This window comes from Eretmochelys imbricata, chromosome 8 (assembly GCF_965152235.1).
Source record: "Eretmochelys imbricata isolate rEreImb1 chromosome 8, rEreImb1.hap1, whole genome shotgun sequence".
In the NCBI taxonomy this organism is placed as follows: domain Eukaryota; kingdom Metazoa; phylum Chordata; order Testudines; family Cheloniidae; genus Eretmochelys; species Eretmochelys imbricata.
The window spans coordinates 46,473,222-46,496,930 of NC_135579.1; the positions used below are offsets into that span (position 1 = coordinate 46,473,222).

Sequence of the window (23,709 nt, forward strand, 5' to 3'; positions counted from 1 at the left end):
AAGGATTGACGTCCCAGACCTCCATAGTAGCATTCTCTGAAATGGTTCCAGTTCCACACCCAGGGCCAGTAAGGGAGGCAGAACTGCAGGGTCTCAATGTGTGGATGAGATGATGGTGTTGGGAGGAGGGATTTAGGTTTATTAGGGACTGGAGAACCTTTTGAGAAAGGAGGAGCCTGTACCGAAAGGATGGGCTCCACCTGAACCAGATTGCCGGCATGTAAAATTAAAAAGGTCATAGGGGAGTTTTTAAACTAAGGGCTGGGGGAAAGCTGGTGTGGAGGAGTTCACAGTTCAGACAGAGACATCCCCTAGAGAAGGATTTATTAAAGGGGACATAGGCACCAACTCCATGGGTGCACTGGGGCTGGAACACCCATGGAAAAAAAATAGTGGGTGCTCAGCACCCACCAGCCACAGCTGTTCCCTGCCCTTGCTCATCAGCTGATGGGGGCTGCGCTGCCGCCAAACAGCTGATAGGGGGTGGAGGTGCCGCCAAACAGCTGTTTGGTGGCTCAAGGAGGGATATGGGGGAGGGCAGAGACCGGTAGGCGGGTGGGGATCTCGGGAACGGGGTGGAGCGAGGGTGGGACCTTGTGGGAGGAGGCAGAGCAAAGGCAGGACCTTGGGGGAGAGAGGAGGAGCATGGGCAGGAAGAGGCAGAGCAAAGGCTAGGCTTTGGGGAAGAGACAGAGTGGGGGTGGGGCCTCGGGGCGAAGCGGGTGTGAACACCCCTTGGGAAAAGGAAAAGTTGGCACCTGTGAAAGGGGATTTTCTATATCTTAGTGGACAGGAGAGGACACAAGTTGACAAAGTACAGGTAGGAACTGAAGAGTAACAGTCAAATGAAAAAGAGTCCCAGACAATTACATTATAGGAAGGCAGAGAACTAAATACTGGCAAGTTTTATGAGTGCTTGTACATTATACACTGTAAACAGTGATAAGTCACCAGGACCAGATGGTATTCACTCAAAAGTTCTGAAGGAACTCATATATGAAATTGCAGAACTACTAACTGTGGTATGTAACTTATCACTTAGCTCAGCTTCTGTACCATATCGCTGGTGGATAGCTAATGTGACACTAATTTTTAAAAAAGGCTCCAGAAGTGATCCTGGCAATTACAGACCAGTAAGCCTGACTTCAATACCAAGCAAACTGGTTGAAACTATGTAAAGAACAGAATTATCAGACAGATAGATAAACACTACATGATGGGGAAGACTCACCACTCCTTTTACAGAGAGAAATCATGCCTCACCAATCTATTAGAATTCTTTGAGGGGATCAACAAACATGCGGACAAGGATGATCTAGTGGATATAGTGTACTTGGACTTTCAGAAAGTCTTTGTCAAGGTTCCTCACCAAAGGCTCTTAAGTGAAGTAGGCAGTCATGGGTTCAGTAACTGGTTGTAAGATATGAAACAAAGGGTAGGAATAAACGCCCAGTTTTCACAGTGAAGAGAGGAAAATAGCAGAGTTCCCCTAGAATCTGTACTCAGACCTGTGCTGTTCAACATATTCATAAATGATCTGGAAAAAGGGGTAAATAGTGAAGTGGCAAAATTTGCAGATGATACAAAATTACTCAAGATAGTTAAGTCCAAAGCAGACTGCGAAGGGTTACAAAGGGATCTCACAAAACTGAGTGACTAGGCAAGAAAATGGAAGATCAGAACATAAGAATGGTCATACTGGGTCAGACCAAAGGTCCATCTAGCCCAGTATCCTGTCTTCTGACAGTAGCCAGTGCCAGGTGCCCCAGAGGGACTGAACAGACCAGGTAATCATCAAGTGATCCATCCCCTGTCACCCATTCCTAGCTTCTTGCAAACAGAAGCTAGGGACACCATGAATGAAATTCAGTGTTGATTAATGCAATGTAATGCACTTTGGAAAACAATCTCAATTATATATACAAAACGCTGGGGGTCTAAATTAGTTGTTACCACTCAAGTAAGAGCCATCATGGATAGTGCTCTGAAAACATTGGCTCCATGTGCAGCAGCAGTCAAAAAAGCGAACAGAATGTTGGCAACCATTAGGAAAGGGACAGATAATTAAGAGAGAAAATATCATAACGCCATTCTATAAATCCATGGTACTCCCACATCTTGAATACCGAATGCAGTTCTGGTTGCCCCATCTCAAAAAAGATGTATTAGAATTGGAAAAAGCAGAGAAGAGCAACAAAAATGATGAGGGGTCTGGATTAGCTTCCACATGAGGAGAAATTAAGAAGGCTGGGACTGTTCAGCTTGGAAAAGAGGCAGCTAAGGGGGGCTATGACCGAGGTCTATAAAATCATGACTGGGGTGGAGAAAGTGAATAGGGAAGTGTTATTTACCCCTTCTCATAACACATAAACCAGGGGTCACCCAATGAAATTAGTAGGCAGCAGGTTCAAAGTACTTAAAGAACTTCTTCACACAATGCACAGTCGATCCGTGAAACTCATTGCCAGGAGACATTGCGAAGGCCAAAAGTATAACTTGGTTGAAAAAAGAATTAGAGACGTTCTTGGAGCATAGGTCCAACAATGGCTATTAGCCAAGATAGTCAGAGATGCCACTTCCCCATGCTCTGGATGTCCCTAAACCTCTGTTTGTCAGAAGCTGGGAGTGGATGACAGGGGATGGATCACTCGATCAATTGCCCTGTTCTGTTCACTCCCTCTGAAGCATCAGGCACTGGCTACTATCAGAAGACAGGATCCTTGGCTAGGTGGTCCATTGGTCTGACCCAGGATGGTCATTCTTATGTTTTCAAGTTTATTTAAGAAAAGAAATCTTCATGATAAATAAGGTGAACGAAAAACACCCCTATGAAAACAACAACCACTGGGCTGCCATCTACCACCCCAGAGGCAGTTGCATTTCGGAGGTCAGTGAAGGGATTCCTGTACTCGATCTAGAGAGGCATGTTCCTGCAAGGTTCTGAGAAACTTGCAGTGAGAAATGAGGGCGTTCTGCATCTCATTGGATCAGGCCTATGGCCTGCAAAACCCTTTGGGCAACTCTGGACTGAAAGGCACTCTCTAAATGATCAGTAATAGCAACGGGCTGAACGCTGAAATCCTGCCTCTGGCCAAACCTGAGGACTGTACTGAAATTGTAGGAACTGGAAATCCCATCAGAGGTCTCAACAACAAAGCTGGTGGAGTTGGGCTGAGGTCATGTCATGTTGCACTGACTTTGCTTCAGAGGACAAAGTTTGACTTGGTTGAAAAAAGAATTAGAGACGTTCCTGGAGCATAGGTCCAGCAATTGCTATTAGCCAAGATAGTCAGAGATGCAACCCCATGCTCTGAATGTCCCTAAACCTCTGTTTGCCAGAATCTGGGAGTGGATGACAGGGGATGGATCACATGCTAGGAAGCTGCATCTGTAACCCACAGTTCAACACGTCCTACACATCCCCCTGTATGCCCGCTCAGCAGAGGATATCAGTCTACTACAGCTGCCTGCCTTGGGACTTAACCCTTCAGCTCAGGCTGCAGAAGCTCATGCTTTTGGTCCAGGTTTCAATCCCCAGGGATGGTTATTTTGTACCTTTACATGGAAATTCCCCTCAGTCTCCTTGTTTCATTCAGCAGAGCATCTGAATGATCCCTTGGTGTTTCAGACATCACTTTTATTTTAAAACAGCCACCACTAGGAGACATGCGCTTGCTAGGTCCCTTTGAGCATGGGGATGCCACCCTATGTCTCGGGAGTATGAGACATTCAGATACTATGGTGAAGATACCCATGAAAGCCCCTAGATCAGGGCACCACAAGTATTCTCTGGCAAGAACCGAATGACCTATCACTCTGAGTGTGGGATCCCAGGACGAAAACGGTCACCGACAAGGGACTAATTCTGTGGTCTCAAGCGACTGCAGAATGGGCCCCTTCAATGAGCGCAGTGAAATACTGCACTGAAAGGCAAGGGAAGACATTGTTAAAGAGTAACAGCACGTAGGGAGTGTCCCTCCCCGTCTGTGAAGTCACTGCCTGTGCATTGGCCTGACCGCACCTTTGAGAGAATTATCCCTCAGTCCCAACACTTAGGGAATTCCTCCCGCATCTTGGCTCTTCTCTTCCTTAGCTCCTCTTAGCTCCTCCTTAGGTTCCTTCCTCTTTGTTCCTCTCTTCCACTGTCTTGGGAATCTCCCTGCTCCTTCAAGCAGTCATTTCCCAGGGCATGTGGAAGCAACAAGAGCTGGGGCCGAGAGAGCAGGAGCCCAGGTCTTCAGGACGCACAGTGGTATCTGGTAGGGGTGAGGGAGCAGCCTCCACTGAACTCCAGCTGTGGCGGCAAGAGGTTGATTTGCCTGGGCCCAGTCAAGCATGAGCTCCCTCTTCAACTCTATCCAGTCTGGCTCTGGGTTGGACTCCCTGCAGCAGCTGCAGGCAAGGTCCCATTAAAATGTGAGAGGTGGGCAGGAGGAAAAGGCCGGGAGAGGGGACGGGGGATGGGGGGGGGGAACACGGACTGCGCCTGGCCTGTGAGCCATTTGTTTGACTTCCCAGCCTTAGAGAGATAGAAGGAGATGCATTATCTTCAGGGGCAAGGATGGGTGATATCAGCACTGCACCAGTTCCTCCAGGGCCCTTCCCAGGAGTGATTAGAAAGACGCTCCTTATTGCACCGGACATGCTGATCAGCTGCTGTAGGTGGCTATGCAGCCTTGGACACTCTGGCACCAATTCAGATCAGACAGAAGTTGGTCAGGGACCAAATGCCATTTCCATAGGAATGCTCTGGATGTGATGCAATTATTGCATCTTTTGCCTGAGGAGTTTAATGTGCAGGACCCCAAGAGATGGGTTAATGATCACATGTCCCACGGCAGCTGTTTTCACGTGCACAGCACCATTGCAGTACAAGGGTGAAGAATACCACCCTTAACCAGAGCTGCAGGTGAAGAGTTCAGAAGCAGAGTAGAAACGGCCAGTTTGGAATTTAGCCAGGACATTGGGGCTAAGGCCCAGTTTCATCTAAACAGGTCCCTGTAACGATCACGAGTGATCCTGTGAGTGATGTCACATCTCATCCAGAGTACGGGGCTCCAGCAACTCGGTGCCCCCTTGAACATCACGCTAGGGACGTGTTCAATATTGATTCAGAGGGAAGAGTACCACTTCCTGAAGTACCAACACCGTTTCCTGCTCAGAGGGACCTTGAGAGGTCATCAAGTGCAGCCCCTTGCGCTGAGGCAGGACCAAGTAAACCTAGACCCTCCCTCACAGGTGTTTGACCAACCTGCTCTTAAAAACCTCCAATAAGAGGGATTCCACAACTTCCCTAGAAACCCTATTCCAGAGCTTAACTACCCTTAGAGTTAGAAAGTTTTTCCTAATATCTAACCTAAATCTCCTTTGCTGCAGATTACGAGCATCACTCCTTGTCCTACCGTCAGGGGACATGGAGAACAATTGATCACCCTCCTCTTTATAACAGCCCTTGACATATTTGAAGACTTATCAGGTCTTCTTTTCTCAAGACTAAAGGTGCCCAGCTTTTTAAGCTTTCCTCATCGTCAGGTTTTCTAAACCTTTGATCATTTTTGTTGGTCTTTTCTGGTCTCTCTCCAATTTGTCCACATCTTTTCCAAAGTGTGGTGCCCAGAAACTGGACACAGTACTCCAGCTGAGGCCTCACCAGTGCCAAGTAGAGTGGGACAGTTACCTCCTGTACATACGACACTCCTGTTACTACACCCCAGAATGATATTAGCCTTCTTCACAGCTGCATCACATTGGTGATTCATATTCCATTTGTGATCCACCATCACGCCCAGATCCTTTTGAGCAGTATGACCACCCAGGCTAGACAAGCCTCCAATCCAAGCATCCCTTGGTAATTGTCATAAATATAAAGGGAAGGGTAAACCCCTTTGAAATCCCTCCTGGCCAGGGGAAAGCTCCTCTCACCTGTAAAGGGTTAAGAAGCTAAGGGTAACCTCGCTGGCACCTGACCAAAATGACCAATGAGGAGACAAGATACTTTCAAAAGCTGGGAGGAGGGAGAGAAACAAAGGGTCTGTGTCTGTCTGTATGCTGGTCTTTGCCAGGGATAGACCAGGAATGGAGTCTTAGAACTTTTAGTAAGTAATCTAGCTAGGTATGTGTTAGATTATGATTTCTTTAAATGGCTGAGAAAAGAATTGTGCTGAATAGAATAACTATTTCTGTCTGTGTATCTTTTTTGTAACTTAAGGTTTTGCCTAGAGGGGTTCTCTATGTTTTTTAATCTAATTACCCTGTAAGATATTTACCATCCTGATTTTACAGGGGGGATTTCTTTATTTCTATTTACTTCTATTTTTTATTAAAAGTCTTCTTGTAAAAAAACTGAATGCTTTTTCATTGTTCTCAGATCCAAGGGTTTGGGTCTGTGGTCACCTATGCAAATTGGTGAGGCTTTTTATCCAACATTTCCCAGGAAAGGGGGGTGCAAGTGTTGGGAGGATTGTTCATTGTTCTTAAGATCCAAGGGTCTGGGTCTGTAGTCACCTAGGCAAATTGGTGAGGCTTTTTACCAAACCTTGTCCAGGAAGTGGGGTGCAGGGTTTTGGGAAGTATTTTGGGGGGAAAGACGCGTCCAAACAGCTCTTCCCCAGTAACCAGTATTAGTTTGGTGGTGGTAGCGGCCAGTCCAAGGACAACGGGGGGGAATATTTTGTACCTTGGGGAAGTTTTTGACCTAAGCTGGTAAAGATAAGCTTAGGAGGTTTTTCATGCAGGTCCCCACATCTGTACCCTAGAGTTCAGAGTGGGGGAGGAACCTTGACATGGTGGCATAGTGGTGGGATTAACCTGAAATCATTTTGAGATCCAGTTGAGATTTTTTGAACTAGAAATACAGATTTTAAAAAGAAATTATTTTTTCCTTTGGAAAGGAAGTCCAGAAAGCAGTTGAAACTGAAAGCAGATTGTTTTTTCTCTGCTTTGTGGCCAAGCAGAGACAAAAGGGGATTATCTTGTGAATTGCAGGTTTTCTTTGCCTGGAGGCAGGGTACTTAACTCCTGCAGGGAAATTCACAGTCTTCCAACCCAGAGGGTTTTTTTTTTTCTTTTCTTCCTAAAAGTAAATAGGGGGTGTGTGTTCTACCCATTTGCTTTTTCTTTGGGCTGGGTAAGCAGGTTTCCAAGTAGTTGGAGGTTTTTTGCTTTAAGTTGGGCCCAGAGCAGAGACAAGGGAATTGTCTTTTTCTGTAGGCTGACAATCACTATCAGAGAATAGGTATTCTATTCCAGCACAGCAAAATTTTACAGCCAAGTTTTGTTTGTTTATTTCTAAACCTCGGGTGTAAAGTTAGTTAAAAACAGAGAGGTTAGAATGACCAAATCCTCAGCTCGACTACAGCTGGAATTAGCCAAATTTCAGGCTGAGGAAAGACAAAGGGAACATGAAAGACAGATAGAACTCATGCGGCTGAAGAAGGAACAAGAAATGGAGGCAGAACAACACCAAGCGGCTGCTCACAGGAGAGCTATGGAAGGGAGGGACAAAGAACTGGAGGAGAAGGAAAAAGAGAGGAAGTATGTGGAGGAGATGGAGAAGATAAAGGCTCAGCAGAATATCCCAACAAACCCTAGTACTCCTTCTCCAAGTACCACTTCCCATCCCAGAAAGTTCCCCACCTACAAGGCAGGCGATGATACTGAGGCCTTCCTAGAAAACTTCGAAAGGGCCTGCCTTGGGTACAACATCTCTACTGACCAATACATGGTAGAGCTGAGGCCGCAGCTCAGTGGACCCTTAGCTGAGGTGGCAGCTGAAATGCCTAAAGAACACATGAACAAGTATGAACTGTTTAAATCCAAGGCGAGAGTCAGAATGGGGATAACACCCGAGCAGTCTCGTCGGAGGTTCAGAGCTCTAAGGTGGAAACCAGACATCTCATTTACCCGACATGCCTACCACATTGTGAAACATTGGGATGCCTGGATATCAGGAGCAAGTGTTGAATCTCCAGTAAATTTGCCCTTCCTAATGCAAATGGAACAATTCTTAGAGGGTGTTCCTGAGGAAATAGAAAGATACATCCTAGATGGGAAACCCAAAACTGTAATTGAGGCAGGAGAGATTGGAGCCAGATGGGTGGAGGTGGCAGAGAAGAAGAAAACTGGTCGCAGTTGGAGCGGAGACCAGAAGGGACCACCCCAGACCACACCCTATTACCGGGGGCCGCCCAAAGCCCCACCTACCTCCCAAAGAACCCTCCAGACCCCTTATCGTCCCACCACCCCGTTCTCCAGCAACCCTCCTCGCCCCAGTGACCAGTCAGCTGGACGATGTTTTAAGTGTAACGAGCTGGGGCATGTAAAGGCCAACTGCCCCAAGAACCCCAACAGATTACAGTTCATTGCACCGGAATCACACCAGAGGTCCACAGGCCCAGATACCTCCCAGATACCCTTGGAGCGGAGGGAAACTGTGAGTGTGGGCGGGAAGAAGGTCACCGCGTGGAGGGACACCGGAGCACAAGTGTCAGCTATCCATGCTTCCTTAGTGGAACCCAATTTAATCAACCCAGAGATCCAAGTGACGATTCAACCCTTCAAGTCCAACTCTTTCAATTTGCCTACAGCCAAGTTGCCTGTCCAGTACAAGGGCTGGTCAGGAATGTGGACTTTTGCAGTCTATGATGATTATCCCATCCCCATGCTGTTGGGGGAAGACTTGGCCAATCATGTGAAGCAGGCCAAGAGGGTGGGAATGGTCACCCGCAGCCAGGCTAAACAAGCCGTGAGGCCTAGCTCTGTTCCGGAAACTTCTATCAGGACCCAGTCAGAGGTGATGGACCCGGACCCCAGGCCAATGTCTGCAACAGCAGTAGTGGATCCAGTCCCAGAGACCCAGACGGAACCAGTCCCAGAACCAGAACCAGCCAAACAACCAACACCAGACCCCGTGCCAGCACTGAATCCAGTACTTGCAACCTCAACACCAGAGGGCCCCACTGAACCTGAACTAGCAGCAGCCGATAACCCTACACAAGAGGCTCTGCCGGAGCCTGAATCCCAACATAGTGCACCAGCGGAGAGCGGTTCACAGTCAACAGAAACAGCTCCATCCCCTATATCGCTTCCAGAGGGACCAAGCCTAGGTCCACAATCCAATGAGGGACTGATGTCTCCAGCATCAAGGGAACAGTTCCAGACCGAACAGGAAGCAGATGAAAGCCTCCAGAGAGCTTGGACGGCGGCACGGAGCAACCCACCGCCTCTCAGCTCTTCTAATCGATCCAGGTTTGTTGTAGAAAGAGGACTTTTATACAAGGAAACTCTTTCTGGTGGACACCAGGAAGACTGGCATCCTCAGAGACAGTTGGTAGTTCCAACTAAATACCGGGCCAAGCTCTTGAGCTTAGCCCACGATCACCCTAGTGGCCATGCTGGGGTGAACAGGACCAAAGACCGTTTGGGGGGGTCATTCCACTGGGAGGGAATGGGCAAGGATGTTTCTACCTATGTCCAGTCTTGTGAGGTGTGCCAAAGAGTGGGAAAACCCCAAGACCAGGTCAAAGCCCCTCTCTAGCCACTCCCCATCATTGAAGTTCCATTTCAGCAAGTAGCTGTGGATATTCTGGGTCCTTTTCTGAAAAAGACACCCAGAGGAAAGCAGTACATACTGACTTTCATGGATTTTGCCACCCGATGGCCGGAAGCAGTAGCTCTAAGCAACACCAGGGCTAAAAGTGTGTGCCAGGCACTAGCAGACATTTTTGCCAGGGTAGGTTGGCCCTCCGACATCCTCACAGATGCAGGGACTAATTTCCTGGCAGGAACTATGAAAAACCTTTGGGAAGCTCATGGGGTAAATCACTTGGTTGCCACTCCTTACCACCATCAAACAAATGGCATGGTGGAGAAGTTTAATGGAACTTTGGGGGCCATGATACGTAAATTTGTAAATGAGCACTCCAATGATTGGGACCTAGTGTTGCAGCAGTTGCTCTTTGCCTACAGAGCTGTACCACATCCCAGTTTAGGGTTTTCCCCATTTGAACTTGTATATGGCCGTGAGGTTAAGGGGCCATTGCAGTTGGTGAAGCAGCAATGGGAGGGATTTACACCTTCTCCAGGAACTAACATTCTGGACTTTGTAACCAACCTACAAAACACCCTCCGAACCTCTTTAGCCCTTGCTAGAGAAAACTTACAGGATGCTCAAAAAGAGCAAAAAGCCTGGTATGATAAACATGCCAGAGAGCGTTCCTTCAAAGTAGGAGACCAGGTCATGGTCTTAAGGGCGCTCCAGGCCCATAAAATGGAAGCATCGTGAGAAGGGCCATTCACGGTCCAGGAGCGCCTGGGAGCTGTTAATTATTTCATAGCATTCCCCACCTCCAACCGGAAGCCTAAGGTGTACCATATTAATTCTCTAAAGCCCTTTTATTCCAGAGAATTAAAGGTTTGTCAGTTTACAGCCCAGGGAGGAGACGACGCTGAGTGGCCTGAAGGTGTCTACTACGAAGGGAAAAGTGCTGGTGGTGTGGAAGAGGTGAACCTCTCCATGACCCTTGGGCGTATGCAGCGACAGCAGATCCAGGAGCTGTGCACTAGCTACGCGCCAACGTTCTCAGCCACCCCAGGACTGACTGAACAGGCATACCACTCCATTGACACAGGTAATGCTCACCCAATTAGGGTCCAACCTTACCGGGTGTCTCCTCAAGCTAAAACTGCTATAGAATGGGAGATCCAGGATATGTTACAGATGGGTGTAATCCGCCCCTCTGAAAGTGCATGGGCATCTCCAGTGGTTCTAGTTCCCAAACCAGATGGGGAAATACGTTTTTGCGTGGACTACCGTAAGCTAAATGCTGTAACTCGCCCAGACAACTATCCAATGCCACGCACAGATGAACTATTAGAGAAACTGGGACGGGCCCAGTTCATCTCTACCTTGGACTTAACCAAGGGGTACTGGCAGGTACCGCTAGATGAATCCGCCAAGGAAAGGTCAGCCTTCACCACACATCTCGGGCTGTATGAATTTAATGTACTCCCTTTCGGGCTGCGAAATGCACCCGCCACTTTCCAAAGACTTGTAGATGGTCTCCTAGCGGGATTAGGAGAATATGCAGTCGCCTACCTTGACGATGTGGCCATATTTTCGGATTCCTGGGCAGACCACCTGGAACATCTACAAAAAGTCCTTGAGCGCATAAGGGAGGCAGGACTAACTGTTAATGCTAAGAAGTGTCAAATAGGCCTAAACAGAGTGACTTACCTTGGACACCAGGTGGGTCAAGGAACTATCAGCCCCCTACAGGCCAAAGTGGATGCTATCCAAAAGTGGCCTGCCCCAAAGTCAAAGAAACAGGTTCAATCCTTCTTAGGCTTGGCCGGTTATTACAGACGATTTGTACCGCACTACAGCCAAATCGCTGCCCCACTGACAGACCTAACCAAAAAGAAACAGCCAAATGCTGTTCAGTGGACCGGAAAGTGTCAGACGGCCTTTAACAAGCTTAAAGCAACACTCACGTCTGACCCTGTACTAAGGGCCCCAGACTTTGACAAACCGTTCCTAGTAACCACAGATGCATCCGAGCGTGGTGTGGGAGCAGTTTTAATGCAGAAAGGACCTGATCAAGAATTCCACCCTGTAGTGTTTCTCAGCAAAAAACTGTCTGAGAGGGAAAGCAACTGGTCAGTCACTGAAAAAGAAGGTTACGCCATTGTCTACGCTCTGGAAAAGCTACGCCCATATGTTTGGGGACAGCGTTTCCACCTGCAAACCGACCATGCTGCACTAAAGTGGCTTCACACCGTCAAAGAAACTAACAAAAAACTTCTTCAGTGGAGTTTAGTTCTCCAAGATTTTGATTTTGACATCCAACACATCTCAGGAGCTTCTAACAAAGTGGCTGATGCACTCTCCCGTGAAAGTTTCCCAGAATCAACTGGTTAAAATCGTCCTTGAGATGTGGAAAATATTGTTAGTCTTTATGTACTTGGTAGTATATTTAGAGATGCATGTATCTTATTAACTCTGTTTTTCCTAGAGCTCCAGGAAGAAATCCCAGCCAGTGTTTCACCCTAGCTGAGATTTGGGGGGCGTGTCATAAATATAAAGGGAAGGGTAAACCCCTTTGAAATCCCTCCTGGCCAGGGAAAAGCTCCTCTCACCTGTAAAGGGTTAAGAAGCTAAAGGTAACCTCGCTGGCACCTGACCAAAATGACCAATGAGGAGACAAGATACTTTCAAAAGCTGGGAGGAGGGAGAGAAACAAAGGGTCTGTGTCTGTCTGTATGCTGGTCTTTGCCAGGGATAGACCAGGAATGGAGTCTTAGAACTTTTAGTAAGTAATCTAGCTAGGTATGTGTTAGATTATGATTTCTTTAAATGGCTGAGAAAAGAATTGTGCTGAATAGAATAACTATTTCTGTCTGTAAAAAGAAAAGGAGTACTTGTGGCACCTTAGAGACTAACCAATTTATTTGAGCATGAGCTTTCGTGAGCTACAGCTCACTTCATCAGATACATACCGTGGAAACTGCAGCAGACTTTATATATACACAGAGAATATGAAACAATACCTCCTCCCACCCCACTGTCCTGCTGGTAATAGCTTATCTAAAGTAATCGTCAGGTTAGGCCATTTCCAGCACAAATCCAGGTTTTCTCACCCTCCACCCCCCCACACAAATTCACTCTCCTGCTGGTGATAGCCCATCCAAGGTGACAACTCTTTACACAATGTGCATGATAATGAAGTTAGGCCATTTCCTGCACAAATCCAGGTTCTCTCACTCCCTCACCCCCCTCCAAAAACCCACCCCCATACACACACAGACTCACTCTCCTGCTGGTAATAGCTCGTCCAAACTGACCACTCTCCAAGTTTAAATCCAAGTTAAACCAGAACATCGGGGGGGGGGGGGGGGGAGGAAAAAACAAGAGGAAATAGGCTACCTTGCATAATGACTTAGCCACTCCCAGTCTCTATTTAAGCCTAAATTAATAGTATCCAATTTGCAAATGAATTCCAATTCAGCAGTTTCTCGCTGGAGTCTGGATTTGAAGTTTTTTTGTTTTAAGATAGCGACCTTCATGTCTGTGATTGCGTGACCAGAGAGATTGAAGTGTTCTCCGACTGGTTTATGAATGTTATAATTCTTGACATCTGATTTGTGTCCATTTATTCTTTTACGTAGAGACTGTCCAGTTTGACCAATGTACATGGCAGAGGGGCATTGCTGGCACATGATGGCATAAATCGCATTGGTGGATGTGCAGGTGAACGAGCCTCTGATAGTGTGGCTGATGTTATTAGGCCCTGTGATGGTGTCCCCTGAATAGATATGTGGGCACAATTGGCAACGGGCTTTGTTGCAAGGATAAGTTCCTGGGTTAGTGGTTCTGTTGTGTGGTATGTGGTTGTTGGTGAGTATTTGCTTCAGGTTGCGGGGCTGTCTGTAGGCAAGGACTGGCCTGTCTCCCAAGATTTGTGAGAGTGTTGGGTCATCCTTTAGGATAGGTTGTAGATCCTTAATAATGCGTTGGAGGGGTTTTAGTTGGGGGCTGAAGGTGACGGCTAGTGGCGTTCTGTTATTTTCTTTGTTAGGCCTGTCCTGTAGTAGGTAACTTCTGGGAACTCTTCTGGCTCTATCAATCTGTTTCTTTACTTCCGCAGGTGGGTATTGTAGTTGTAAGAAAGCTTGACAGAGATCTTGTAGGTGTTTGTCTCTGTCTGAGGGGTTGGAGCAAATGCGGTTGTATCGCAGAGCTTGGCTGTAGACGATGGATCGTGTGGTGTGGTCAGGGTGAAAGCTGGAGGCATGCAGGTAGGAATAGCGGTCAGTAGGTTTCCGGTATAGGGTGGTGTTTATGTGACCATTGTTTATTAGCACTGTAGTGTCCAGGAAGTGGATCTCTTGTGTGGACTGGACCAGGCTGAGGTTGATGGTGGGATGGAAATTGTTGAAATCATGGTGGAATTCCTCAAGGGCTTCTTTTCCATGGGTCCAGATGATGAAGATGTCATCAATATAGCGCAAGTAGAGTAGGGGCTTTAGGGGACGAGAGCTGAGGAAGCGTTGTTCTAAATCGGCCATAAAAATGTTGGCATACTGTGGGGCCATGCGGGTACCCATAAGGTTTTGCCTAGAGGGGTTCTCTATGTTTTTTAATCTAATTACCCTGTAAGATATTTACCATCCTGATTTTACAGGGGGGATTTCTTTATTTCTATTTACTTCTATTTTTTATTAAAAGTCTTCTTGTAAAAAACTGAATGCTTTTTCATTGTTCTCAGATCCAAGGGTTTGGGTCTGTGGTCACCTATGCAAATTGGTGAGGCTTTTTATCCAACATTTCCCAGGAAAGGGGGGTGCAAGTGTTGGGAGGATTGTTCATTGTTCTTAAGATCCAAGGGTCTGGGTCTGTAGTCACCTAGGCAAATTGGTGAGGCTTTTTACCAAACCTTGTCCAGGAAGTGGGGTGCAGGGTTTTGGGAAATATTTTGGGGGGAAAGACGCGTCCAAACAGCTCTTCCCCAGTAACCAGTATTAGTTTGGTGGTGGTAGCGGCCAGTCCAAGGACAACGGGGGGGGAATATTTTGTACCTTGGGGAAGTTTTTGACCTAAGCTGGTAAAGATAAGCTTAGGAGGTTTTTCATGCAGGTCCCCACATCTGTACCCTAGAGTTCAGAGTGGGGGAGGAACCTTGACAGTAATGCAAGGTGATATGGCTACAAGGTGTGCACTCCTGTGAAATTAGACAGTGGCTTCACACCCATTTCAAGCAGCCAGGTGTTCCACCATTAAAACCACCCTCTGAGTTGGTATTAACTGGCCCTACTGTTGTCAAGACAGTAGCTATGGTCTGAGTGGGCAAAGGGTGTGAAATCCCTTCTCTCTCCTTGAGATGGAGCCTGCAGATTGGTGTTGAGGCATGCTTACAGTGTAGAGCGAAGGAAACGGCATCTGGAGAGGTCTTTGGTTTCCAGAGTTGTCAATCTGGGCCTTTCCAGCTGTAACTCCAGCCCAACATTTAAAAAGAAAGGGCTGTATAGAAAGAGGTGCTGCATAGAGGCAATGCAAGCACTCCTGCGTTTTTGTTTATGCAAGTGTTGCTGTAACCTAGTGTGACAAGTGGGAATTCTCTTAATGTTTTGTATGAATATTCCGTGTGTGCCTCAGTTTCCCTTATGTGTTGCACAAGTATCTATTCTAGGTGGTGGGACAAAGGTGTGTGATCGTTGCAGAGACCCTAGAGGGCAGGTGTGACTTCTGTCTAGCTCTCTGGACACAGACCATAGCTGGACACTCTGTATCTGACACACTAAACTGGGAGGAGAGGTAGATACGCTGGAGGGTAGGGATAGGATACAGAGGGACCTAGACAAATAGAGGATTGGGCCAAAAGAAATCCGATGAGGTTCAACAAGGACAAGTGCAGAGTCCTGCACTTAGGACAGAAGAACCCCATGCACCGCTACAGACTAGGGATCGAATGGCTCGGCAGCAGTTCTGCAGAAAAGGACCTAGGGGTTACAGTGGATGAGAAGCTGGATATGAGTCAACAGTGTGCCCTTGTTGCCAAGAAGGCCAGTGGCATTTTGGGATGTATACGTAGGGGCATTGCCAGCAGATCGAGGGATGTGATCGTTCTCTTCTATTCGACATTGGTGAGGCCTCATCTGGAGTACTGTGTCCAGTTTTGGGCCCCACACTACAAGAAGGATGTGGAAAAATTGGAAAGAGTCCAGCGGAGGGCAACAAAAATGATTAGGGGACTGGAACACATGACTTACGAGGAGAGGCTGAGGGAACTGGGATTGTTTAGTCTGCGGAAGAGAAGAATGAGGGGGGATTTGATAGCTGCTTTCAACTACCTGATAGGGGGTTCCAAAGAGGATGGACCTAGACTGTTCTCAGTGGTAGCTGATGACAGAATAAGGAGTAATGGTCTCAAGTTGCAGTGGGGGAGGTTTAGGTTGGATATTAGGAAAAACTTTTTCACTAGGAGGGTGGTGAAACACTGGAATGCGTTACCTAGGAAGGTGGTGGAATCTCCTTCCTTAGATATTTTTAAGGTCAGGCATGACAAAGCCCTGGCTGGGATGATTTAGTTGGGGATTGGTCCTGCTTTGAGCAGGGGGTTGGACTAGATGACCTCCTGTGGTCCCTTCCAACCCTGATATTCTATGATTCTATGATCTGTATCTGCCCATCCTCTACAACAGCCAGCCGAAGGATTAGGAGAACAAAGAGGCAGATGCCAGGTGACCAATTTGCCCGGGAAAGAGACAAAAGACAGAGGAGGAGCAACAGGGCATGACTGAGGGTGGGCTGCTGGAAGCAAGTCAGTCTCCTGGTTTGGGACTCGGGGAGCAGAGCCCACAGCTCTGAGTTCTGGATTCCCCCAAGATGGTCTTTGCTGAATGTCCCTACTTTCTGTGCTAACAAGCTCTGTTCTACGCTGTGTTCCAGACGACGAATAAACCTGTTTTACACTCTGGCTGGGACTCACTGCTGACTAGGGTGACCAGATAGCAAGTGTGAAAAATCAGGACAGGGGCTGGGGGGTAATAGGAGCCAATGTCAGAAAAAGCCCCAAATATCAGGACTGTCCCTATAAAATCGGGACATCTGGTCACCCTACTGCTGACTGCAGCGTGGAGGTGCATGGCCCCTAGAGGTGTCCCATCCAGTGGGACTCCCTGCGGGGAGCTCCCAGTGTGAACAGGGATGCGGAAGGCTCTGAGGGCAGACCCAGGTGGCGCTGAAGAGAAGGAGGCTCGCCCTAGCGAGAGTGATCCCTGCGTGGAATCACACTACAAAACGGTCCTGTCTCAGCTCCGTTCCGAGCGGCTGCAGAGCACAGAGCCTGTGCACCTGTGGCGTAGATAGGAGGAGAAATTTGGGTGGGCCCTGACTTTCGGGTGGACGGGCAATGCCAGACTGTGCTATCCACTGGTCATGCCAGCTGGCTGTGCAACCTGTCCGGGGAGCACTGATCCCCTCAGCTGCGCCCTGACTCTGCAGCGGGGGAAGAGAGGGAGTTGCCTCATTGCGGGGTATGGGCTGCTGCTCTTCAGCTGGGGGCTCACATCTCTGCAGAGCTTATGGCCCCTGTGTCAGGTTGCCTCTGGCTGCGCTGAGGAGGCATGAATAGGGGCTTGCCTCTGAGCGCAGGTTGGCCCGGACTGTTACTGAGTTGCCCAGCAAAGTGCATCCTCTCCTGGGAGTGCTGCAGAGAGACCGGCCTTGCTGCTGCCTCCGGCCATGCAGAGGATGAGCCGTGTGGAGAGCACCATAGGCCAACGGGCAGCCCCTGAGCACCTGCTAGTTCAGCTTCTCTCTCAACGCCACACCCTTTTCCTAGCCCTGGTGCCCCCAGACACAGGGCTTCACCTTCCAAGCTGGGCACACACATGGGGCGGCTCAGAAAATGGTGAGGCAGAGCTGCTGGAAAGTAGCTTTCTGAAGGGCAGGCGCATAGCTCCGTCCTGGATTTCAGGTGCCCGAGTGACACTCCAGGGACTATACCCCTGCTCAGATTTGGGTGGGCCTGGATGCTAATTGGGTGGGCCATGGCTCACCCATTCCCACCTGTGGCTACATCCCTGCTGTGCACCCGTGACACCTAGCACAGCGGCATTCCAGCTCTGGCTTTTGATGGCCGCCTTGTCTCCTGGAGAAGGGTTAGGTTCTCTGTCCAGGCTCTCTCTGGGTTATGCTGGCCTGTCATTGACTCCTAGTTACTCCTTGGAAGCTGCAGCTGGCTCTGGCAGCTCTCTGCACCAAGGTGGTTCTTCCTGTGAGTCTGAAGCCTGTGCTGGGGAAGGGGAAGGCGACTATGTAGGTTGGGGGGTAAGGGCGCATCTTCCCCACTCTGGCCCCATGAAGAACAGTCAGAAAAAGGAAGAGAGCCCCAGGTTGCATTAACTTCTCTGCAGCCTCTCCTCTGAGGTTTGAGAAGCTGCTCCTCTCAGGGTGGGGGCAATGCAGCCCCTCTGCCAGAGACAACAGGGGCCAGGCTGGTGTAGAGAATCAGCAAAGTTTATGGGTAGGGCCTTTTCTATTGCTTGGGGCGGGGATCTTCATGAGGAAACCCTCTCAGATGTCTGCCTCCAAAGCCCCCTCCCATGAGTGCTAATGTGTGGGTGAGTGAGCTGTTCCCTTGTCAGCACATCTTCGCAGCAATACACAAACATTAGCCCTGTCAGTACCCCATTTCACAGATGGGGAGGCTGAGGCAGAGAAGTCCAGCTCCATACACATGGTTAGCCAGTGTCAGAAGCAGGACTGGAACACTGAAGGTGCTGGTTCCCGCTACCCCACACCGCCCCGCAACATTTCATCACAAGCACAGTGGAAACGCGATTTGGTTCACTGTGGGCCTTATTCCTTTGCCCAAGTGAGAGAATGAAGAACAAGACTCTGTGATCTGGAAATAAGCAGCTCTTTGAATAAGGCCCCTATCAGAGTCTTTGTCTGTGCTGTCGGGAGGATCAGGTCGTGAGAGCAGAGCAGCAAGAAGAAAGTTACAGTGCCTGATGTCAACTTTTGTCATTTTATAACATAGAGTCTTTTTATAACATTGCTCTTGGCTGAGTCTAGATTCATTCCTGCAAGCCTGCCGACCGCCACAGAGAACATACATGCAGGAGGGTCACTTTGCGGGGCGGGAGTACTGAAAGGTTCTTCCCCTTCAGGGGCGGAAGAACCCAGCAAGGAGTCGAGCTTTTGGTGCTACAGTAAAGCAAAACCAAACTCCTTCCTGCAGTCCAGGGGTGGGTGGCTAGAGCGCACGGCTGTTTGTGGAGCAGACAGCAAGGCCCGAGAAGGACTGCACATTGCACCATCATCATTGGGATGCAACTTCCCCCCACTCCCTGCCAAAGTAAATGAGTAAGAGTTGAGTTTGCCTGCCTCAGATGCAGTTGGCTTGGATTTGCGTCCCCAGATTGTGCCCTCAGCCTCGCTTCTAAAAGCATTAAGCCAGAACTAGAGTTTGCTTTATTTTTAAGACATCTAATTAACTTTTAACCAGTGAAATCTCAATAAAGCCTCCACTGGGTCAGTTATATATCTGGCTGTTCTAACACGTGGCTGCACAGCACCTTGTGATTAACACAAAGGAACTTTTACAGGGACTTAACGGCCTGATTTTCAGAGCACCCGCAGCTCCCCTTTACTTAAACTGAAGTTGGGGGTGCTTAGCTTTTCTCCAGATCAGTCTGTGGCCTGTTTACATGGGTGACTGTGGGTTAGTAAAGTGACCATTAGCACAGATTTCACCATCCTGTGCAAGTGCCATAGAAAGACATGGTGCTGAAGAGTGAGTGATCTGTTCTAAACAATTAACAGGTGCTTCTCCTGAAGAGCAAACCAGTCTATAGGCATCAGGGAAAGTAAGATACAAGACAGGGTGTATGCAGAATGGAGTGACAGCTGGGATGCGACAAGACCAGCCATATTCCGAAATCAGAATGTTTTGTCATCCGCCAATGAGCTTCCCACTTACTGCGAATTTCCAGAGCCCTCCGATGTCATTGCTTCTCTCGAAACAGGTGGGCTCCAATCCCTCGTCCAGACAGCACTTAATGGAGGCCAGTCCGCTCAGGCCAGCTCCAATGATTGCCACTCTCTGTACCATGGTCTCCTGCGGCAGAAAAGAAGCACACCTCTTCAGTGCATAGAGCTGTCGGAGAGCAGTAACCACAGCATTTCAGCAGAATGGCTTAGAACCTTATTACAAAAGACTAGGCCACCTTTGTGGACAGAAATATCGCACACACGCTCACTCTCTATAAATACAGTGGTAACTTGTTCTGATTCCTATTAACACTCAGTGATGTGAAACAGATCCAGCTACAATAAGGGAACGAAATGGAGCTGATTGATTTCCCAAGACCTGCAGGAATGTTAAACTCACAGTTGTCAGCTGTCCACTCCGCATTTCAGTTTCACAATCACTTTAGCCATTTCTCTTCTTTTAGCCTCCCCCAGGTGGTCCTGCTTTCCCCATTACCTTTGCTCCTTCTCGTCTCAAGTCCAGTCCCTGATGCCTGCGAGTGGGTTTCAGGCAGGCAGTGGAGGGAAGCAAATGCCTTTCCTGGAACCTATTATTTTGAGAAAAGCAACTAAAAGGTGGGAGGAGTTTCCCTTAAAGAGCAAGCCACTTTTATGCACCATCTCACAGGGGGCAGGTCTCCCTGGCAGATCTGTGTAAGGATGTGTCTGTATAAGTATCAGTGGTGATTTTTGGAACTTAGCATCCCTGGAGTGGAAAGCGAGGAGGAGCTGGGAGATTTGAGCTCTCTGCTTTGGAAATAAGTTGTCTAGGAGTGATACTATTCCCAGACAGCACCTGGGGTCATTGGGCAGTGGTGACCAACCCTGATTCCCATCCGGATCTAGCATGACAGTGATTCCCTAAATGCCATCCCTCCACGCCCCACTTGGCTCTGACTCCATTTTCCAGCCCACACAGAGGGGTCCCTAGAAGCCACAGACCCTGCAAACAAGCTGGAGATAGGGTTAGATCACATCCCCGGAGCTGCGGTAACAGCAGGGAGAGAAAGCCTGGAGCCAGGGAGCATTAGGAATACAGGGAAGTGGGGTGATTTGGTCATGTTCTGAGAGGAAGCGGGATGGGGCTCAGCATCTGGGGAGCCTAAACCACCCATTCACCCCAGGGCTATTTTTTAGAAGGCTTCTTACATGCCGTCTATCTGGTCCCCACTGTCCCTCCAGCTGCCGGTTCTTCCCAGAATGGTGGAGTCGCAATACCTCGGTTAGTTCTTGCCATGCTGTCAACGCAAAGCGGTCGTTAGGAGTGTGCTACTCCTCATTTCAGCCCTAGAGAGGGATTGTGGGGACACCAGTGATGATTCTAGTTCTGCTTTGTACACAGCACAGATCCCACCAGCAGCGAAGCGGGTGTATATTCACCTGTCAGTCTGTGCTAAGGAAAGCTGAGGTATGTAGTGAAACCGTATTTGTACACTTCTCAGGGTGTCTGGCTTGTCCAGATTTTCCACATGCCTTCCTCTGGGTCCGAGTGTTCAGGCACTTCCTTCTGACCAGCCACGAGCTAGGCACAGAGTCCCCTCACTGGCGAGTGCTAGACCTAAACATTAGTCATTGCCTAGCCCTAGATCCGTGGGGTATACGTCTCCCGGCAGACCACCAGTAGATCTGTGGTCAGTAGATCCTTTAACCAGAGATTGCACAATGCATGAATAATCCACGGCAAGAAACGTGTTGTGTGCAGCTGGTTAGTAGCAGCAGACAAGAAGAAGTTGTGTTGGTTGTTCAAAAGCCAGGACTGGCCGTTCATCTGTTCACACGGATATGAACATAGAGCACTTGCCACGTGATGTAACTGGCACATTCAGCCTCATTCACTGTTCACGGGTGGTCTGGGACTAGTTTGCCATTTTTTCAATATGGCTATTTATTTGAAATTATTCACATAATCACATTTGCAAAGGAGAAGGTTAGAGCAGAGAGTGGCTGCTGAGGCTTGAAAGGATGGGAGTGCATGACAGCTGAAGAGACAAAGGACAACCGTTCATGGGGGCCAGTCAGGAAGATCTATGGGACCTCATCCAGAAAGAGAGCAGAGAACCAGGGTGCGGCTGGTGGGACAGAGTGTGCCATGGAGGGGAGAAAAATCGGTAGGTGTCATCAGGGACCACTGGTCCCAAACCCTGGTCCACAGGGCTCTGAGACAGCTGGTCAGAACTTATTGGCTCCTAGAGACCTGGTAACAGTTGCCACAATGAGAAGCTCAACCTTGACAGAGGACTCCAGTCTGAGGTTCTCATTGGTGGAACTCCAGGAGTCCCGATTTGTTCCCTGCTCCTATTGAAACCAAGCAGAGGACCAGGAAATTGTCTGTGTAATTGGGTTTCTCCTGCTCAGGGCTGCATCCACTGTGCTACCTGTCTCCACTGCCTGACATTGATCTGGTATCCAACCCAGCCTGGCTTCTTGCTTGTGACTCACCTCTGACCACTGGGTCAGCCTGCCCACGTCCCAGTCATGACAGCTATGGAAAAGAGGGCAGAGTAAAGCACATGGATGCATGTTGCCCAGATGGCCTATTACATATTTGTATTACAGCAGCACTGGAGCCTCAGAAGAGTTTGGGGTTCAGTTGTGCTAGGCACTGTACATATACTGGGGGTACATCTACACTGTGTGCTTCTTTCAGTGGTGTGTAATGCACATACATGCATAGCCCCCAGCAGAAAAAGCCTCCGGCAGCAGGGATGGAGCCTTTCCCTGCTGCTTCCCTCTGCCAGAGCCTTTCATTGACACTTGTAGCTACATACTATAGCATGGATGAAACCTGTTTTTCACCGTGGTGCATAGCTACACATACCTTACACACCACCGCCAGTGGTGCGTAGTGAAGACATGGCCACAGTTAGGCAGTCCATATCCCAAATAGCTTACAGTCTTAGATAGGACAAAGGGTGTGGGGAGAAACTGAGTCACAGAGAAGCAAAGTGATTTGCCCCAGGTCAAATAGCCAAGCAGTGGCAGAGATGGGAATGTTGTTTAACCCCACAGTTTGAAGTGCTGCTACATAACCCTCACTCATCTTCACCTTGGAATATAAAGGTGCAGTTTCCAAAAGGGTGTGATCTTGGGTTGTGAAAGATGGGTGGTGCATCTAACTAAATGCGTCCATTGCTTTTGGATTCTGGTCACAAGCTGGCAGCGTAGAGCAAAAGAGTCACCGCTAACTGCTTCCATGCGTGTGGGACACGGACTAGCTGACTTCTGGTTGGCCCTTCCAGCCCCACATTTCTGTGCCAGGGTCTGGCCCACATACAAGACAGGGTCAAACACCGCATACAAGAAAGAAGAATCAAACACAACCAGAAAAGGGGGACTAAGGAGCTGTAGTGGGAAATCATACCCAAGAAAAGGATGTGGCAGTCAGAATGAACAACACACTGATTAGGCCCCATTTTATAGATCATTTTAAATTCCATACACTAATGAAACAATTCAATTAGTTTAACTGGCATGTTGACAATAAACTGAAAGGTTTTTAATCCTTTTAACTGAGTTCATTAGCTTATTCAGGTTGAAGCAAATAAAGGTGATCTTTGCAATCGGTTGATTACAGGGATTCCTACGTTTGGTTTTGTCACGATTTTCAGCGTGAGTTGGTTGTCCAATTTCTTCTGCCCTACTAGGAAGGGCTCAGTATTATTCCAAGTGGGCAGAAAGATAACTCCAAAAATATGGGCATCACTGCTTGTCATCTGGCCTTTGGATCTAGCTTCACTGTTAATCTGGAACAACACGGGTTTCTTGACTATCTATTCACTAACTTCCCTATTAGTAGAGGACCCAGCCAAGATTGGGACCCCACTGTGTTAGATGCTGTACAAACCCACAGTGAGAGACAGCGTCTTCCCCAAAGAACTTCCAGTCTCTGCAGATAAGAAAGACAAAGGGCAGGAGGAGAAACAGAAGCACAGATAAGGGAAACGTTTTGCCCAAGGTCACATGGCACACTTAGGGGGATATTTGTTGGATGGCTTTTTCTACTGCCTGGTTTTGCTGCAGAATGGGATTCTCAGGCATCGGATCATGACCACAGATCCCCTCTTCATTCCTATGTCTGTCTCCCTCTTCATTATAAGAACATAAGAAGAGCCATACTGGGTCAGACCAAAGCTCCATCTAGCCCAGTATCCTGTCTTCCGACAGTGGCCAATGCC

General features: G+C 48.4%; 1 protein-coding gene across 1 annotated transcript in view; it reads right to left on the reverse strand.

The window, feature by feature from the left end:
* Nucleotides 1–19,919, reverse strand: part of LOC144268706 (flavin-containing monooxygenase 3-like) — a 32,430-nt gene extending 12,511 nt beyond the window's left edge. The window contains exons 1-2 of the mRNA XM_077823860.1: nt 19,896–19,919; nt 19,485–19,622 (exon numbers count right to left, since the gene is read on the reverse strand). Coding sequence (XP_077679986.1) covers nt 19,485–19,622; nt 19,896–19,919 — 162 coding nt within the window. The remainder of the gene's footprint in view (nt 1–19,484; nt 19,623–19,895) is intronic.
* Nucleotides 19,920–23,709: the final 3,790 nt, after the last annotated feature.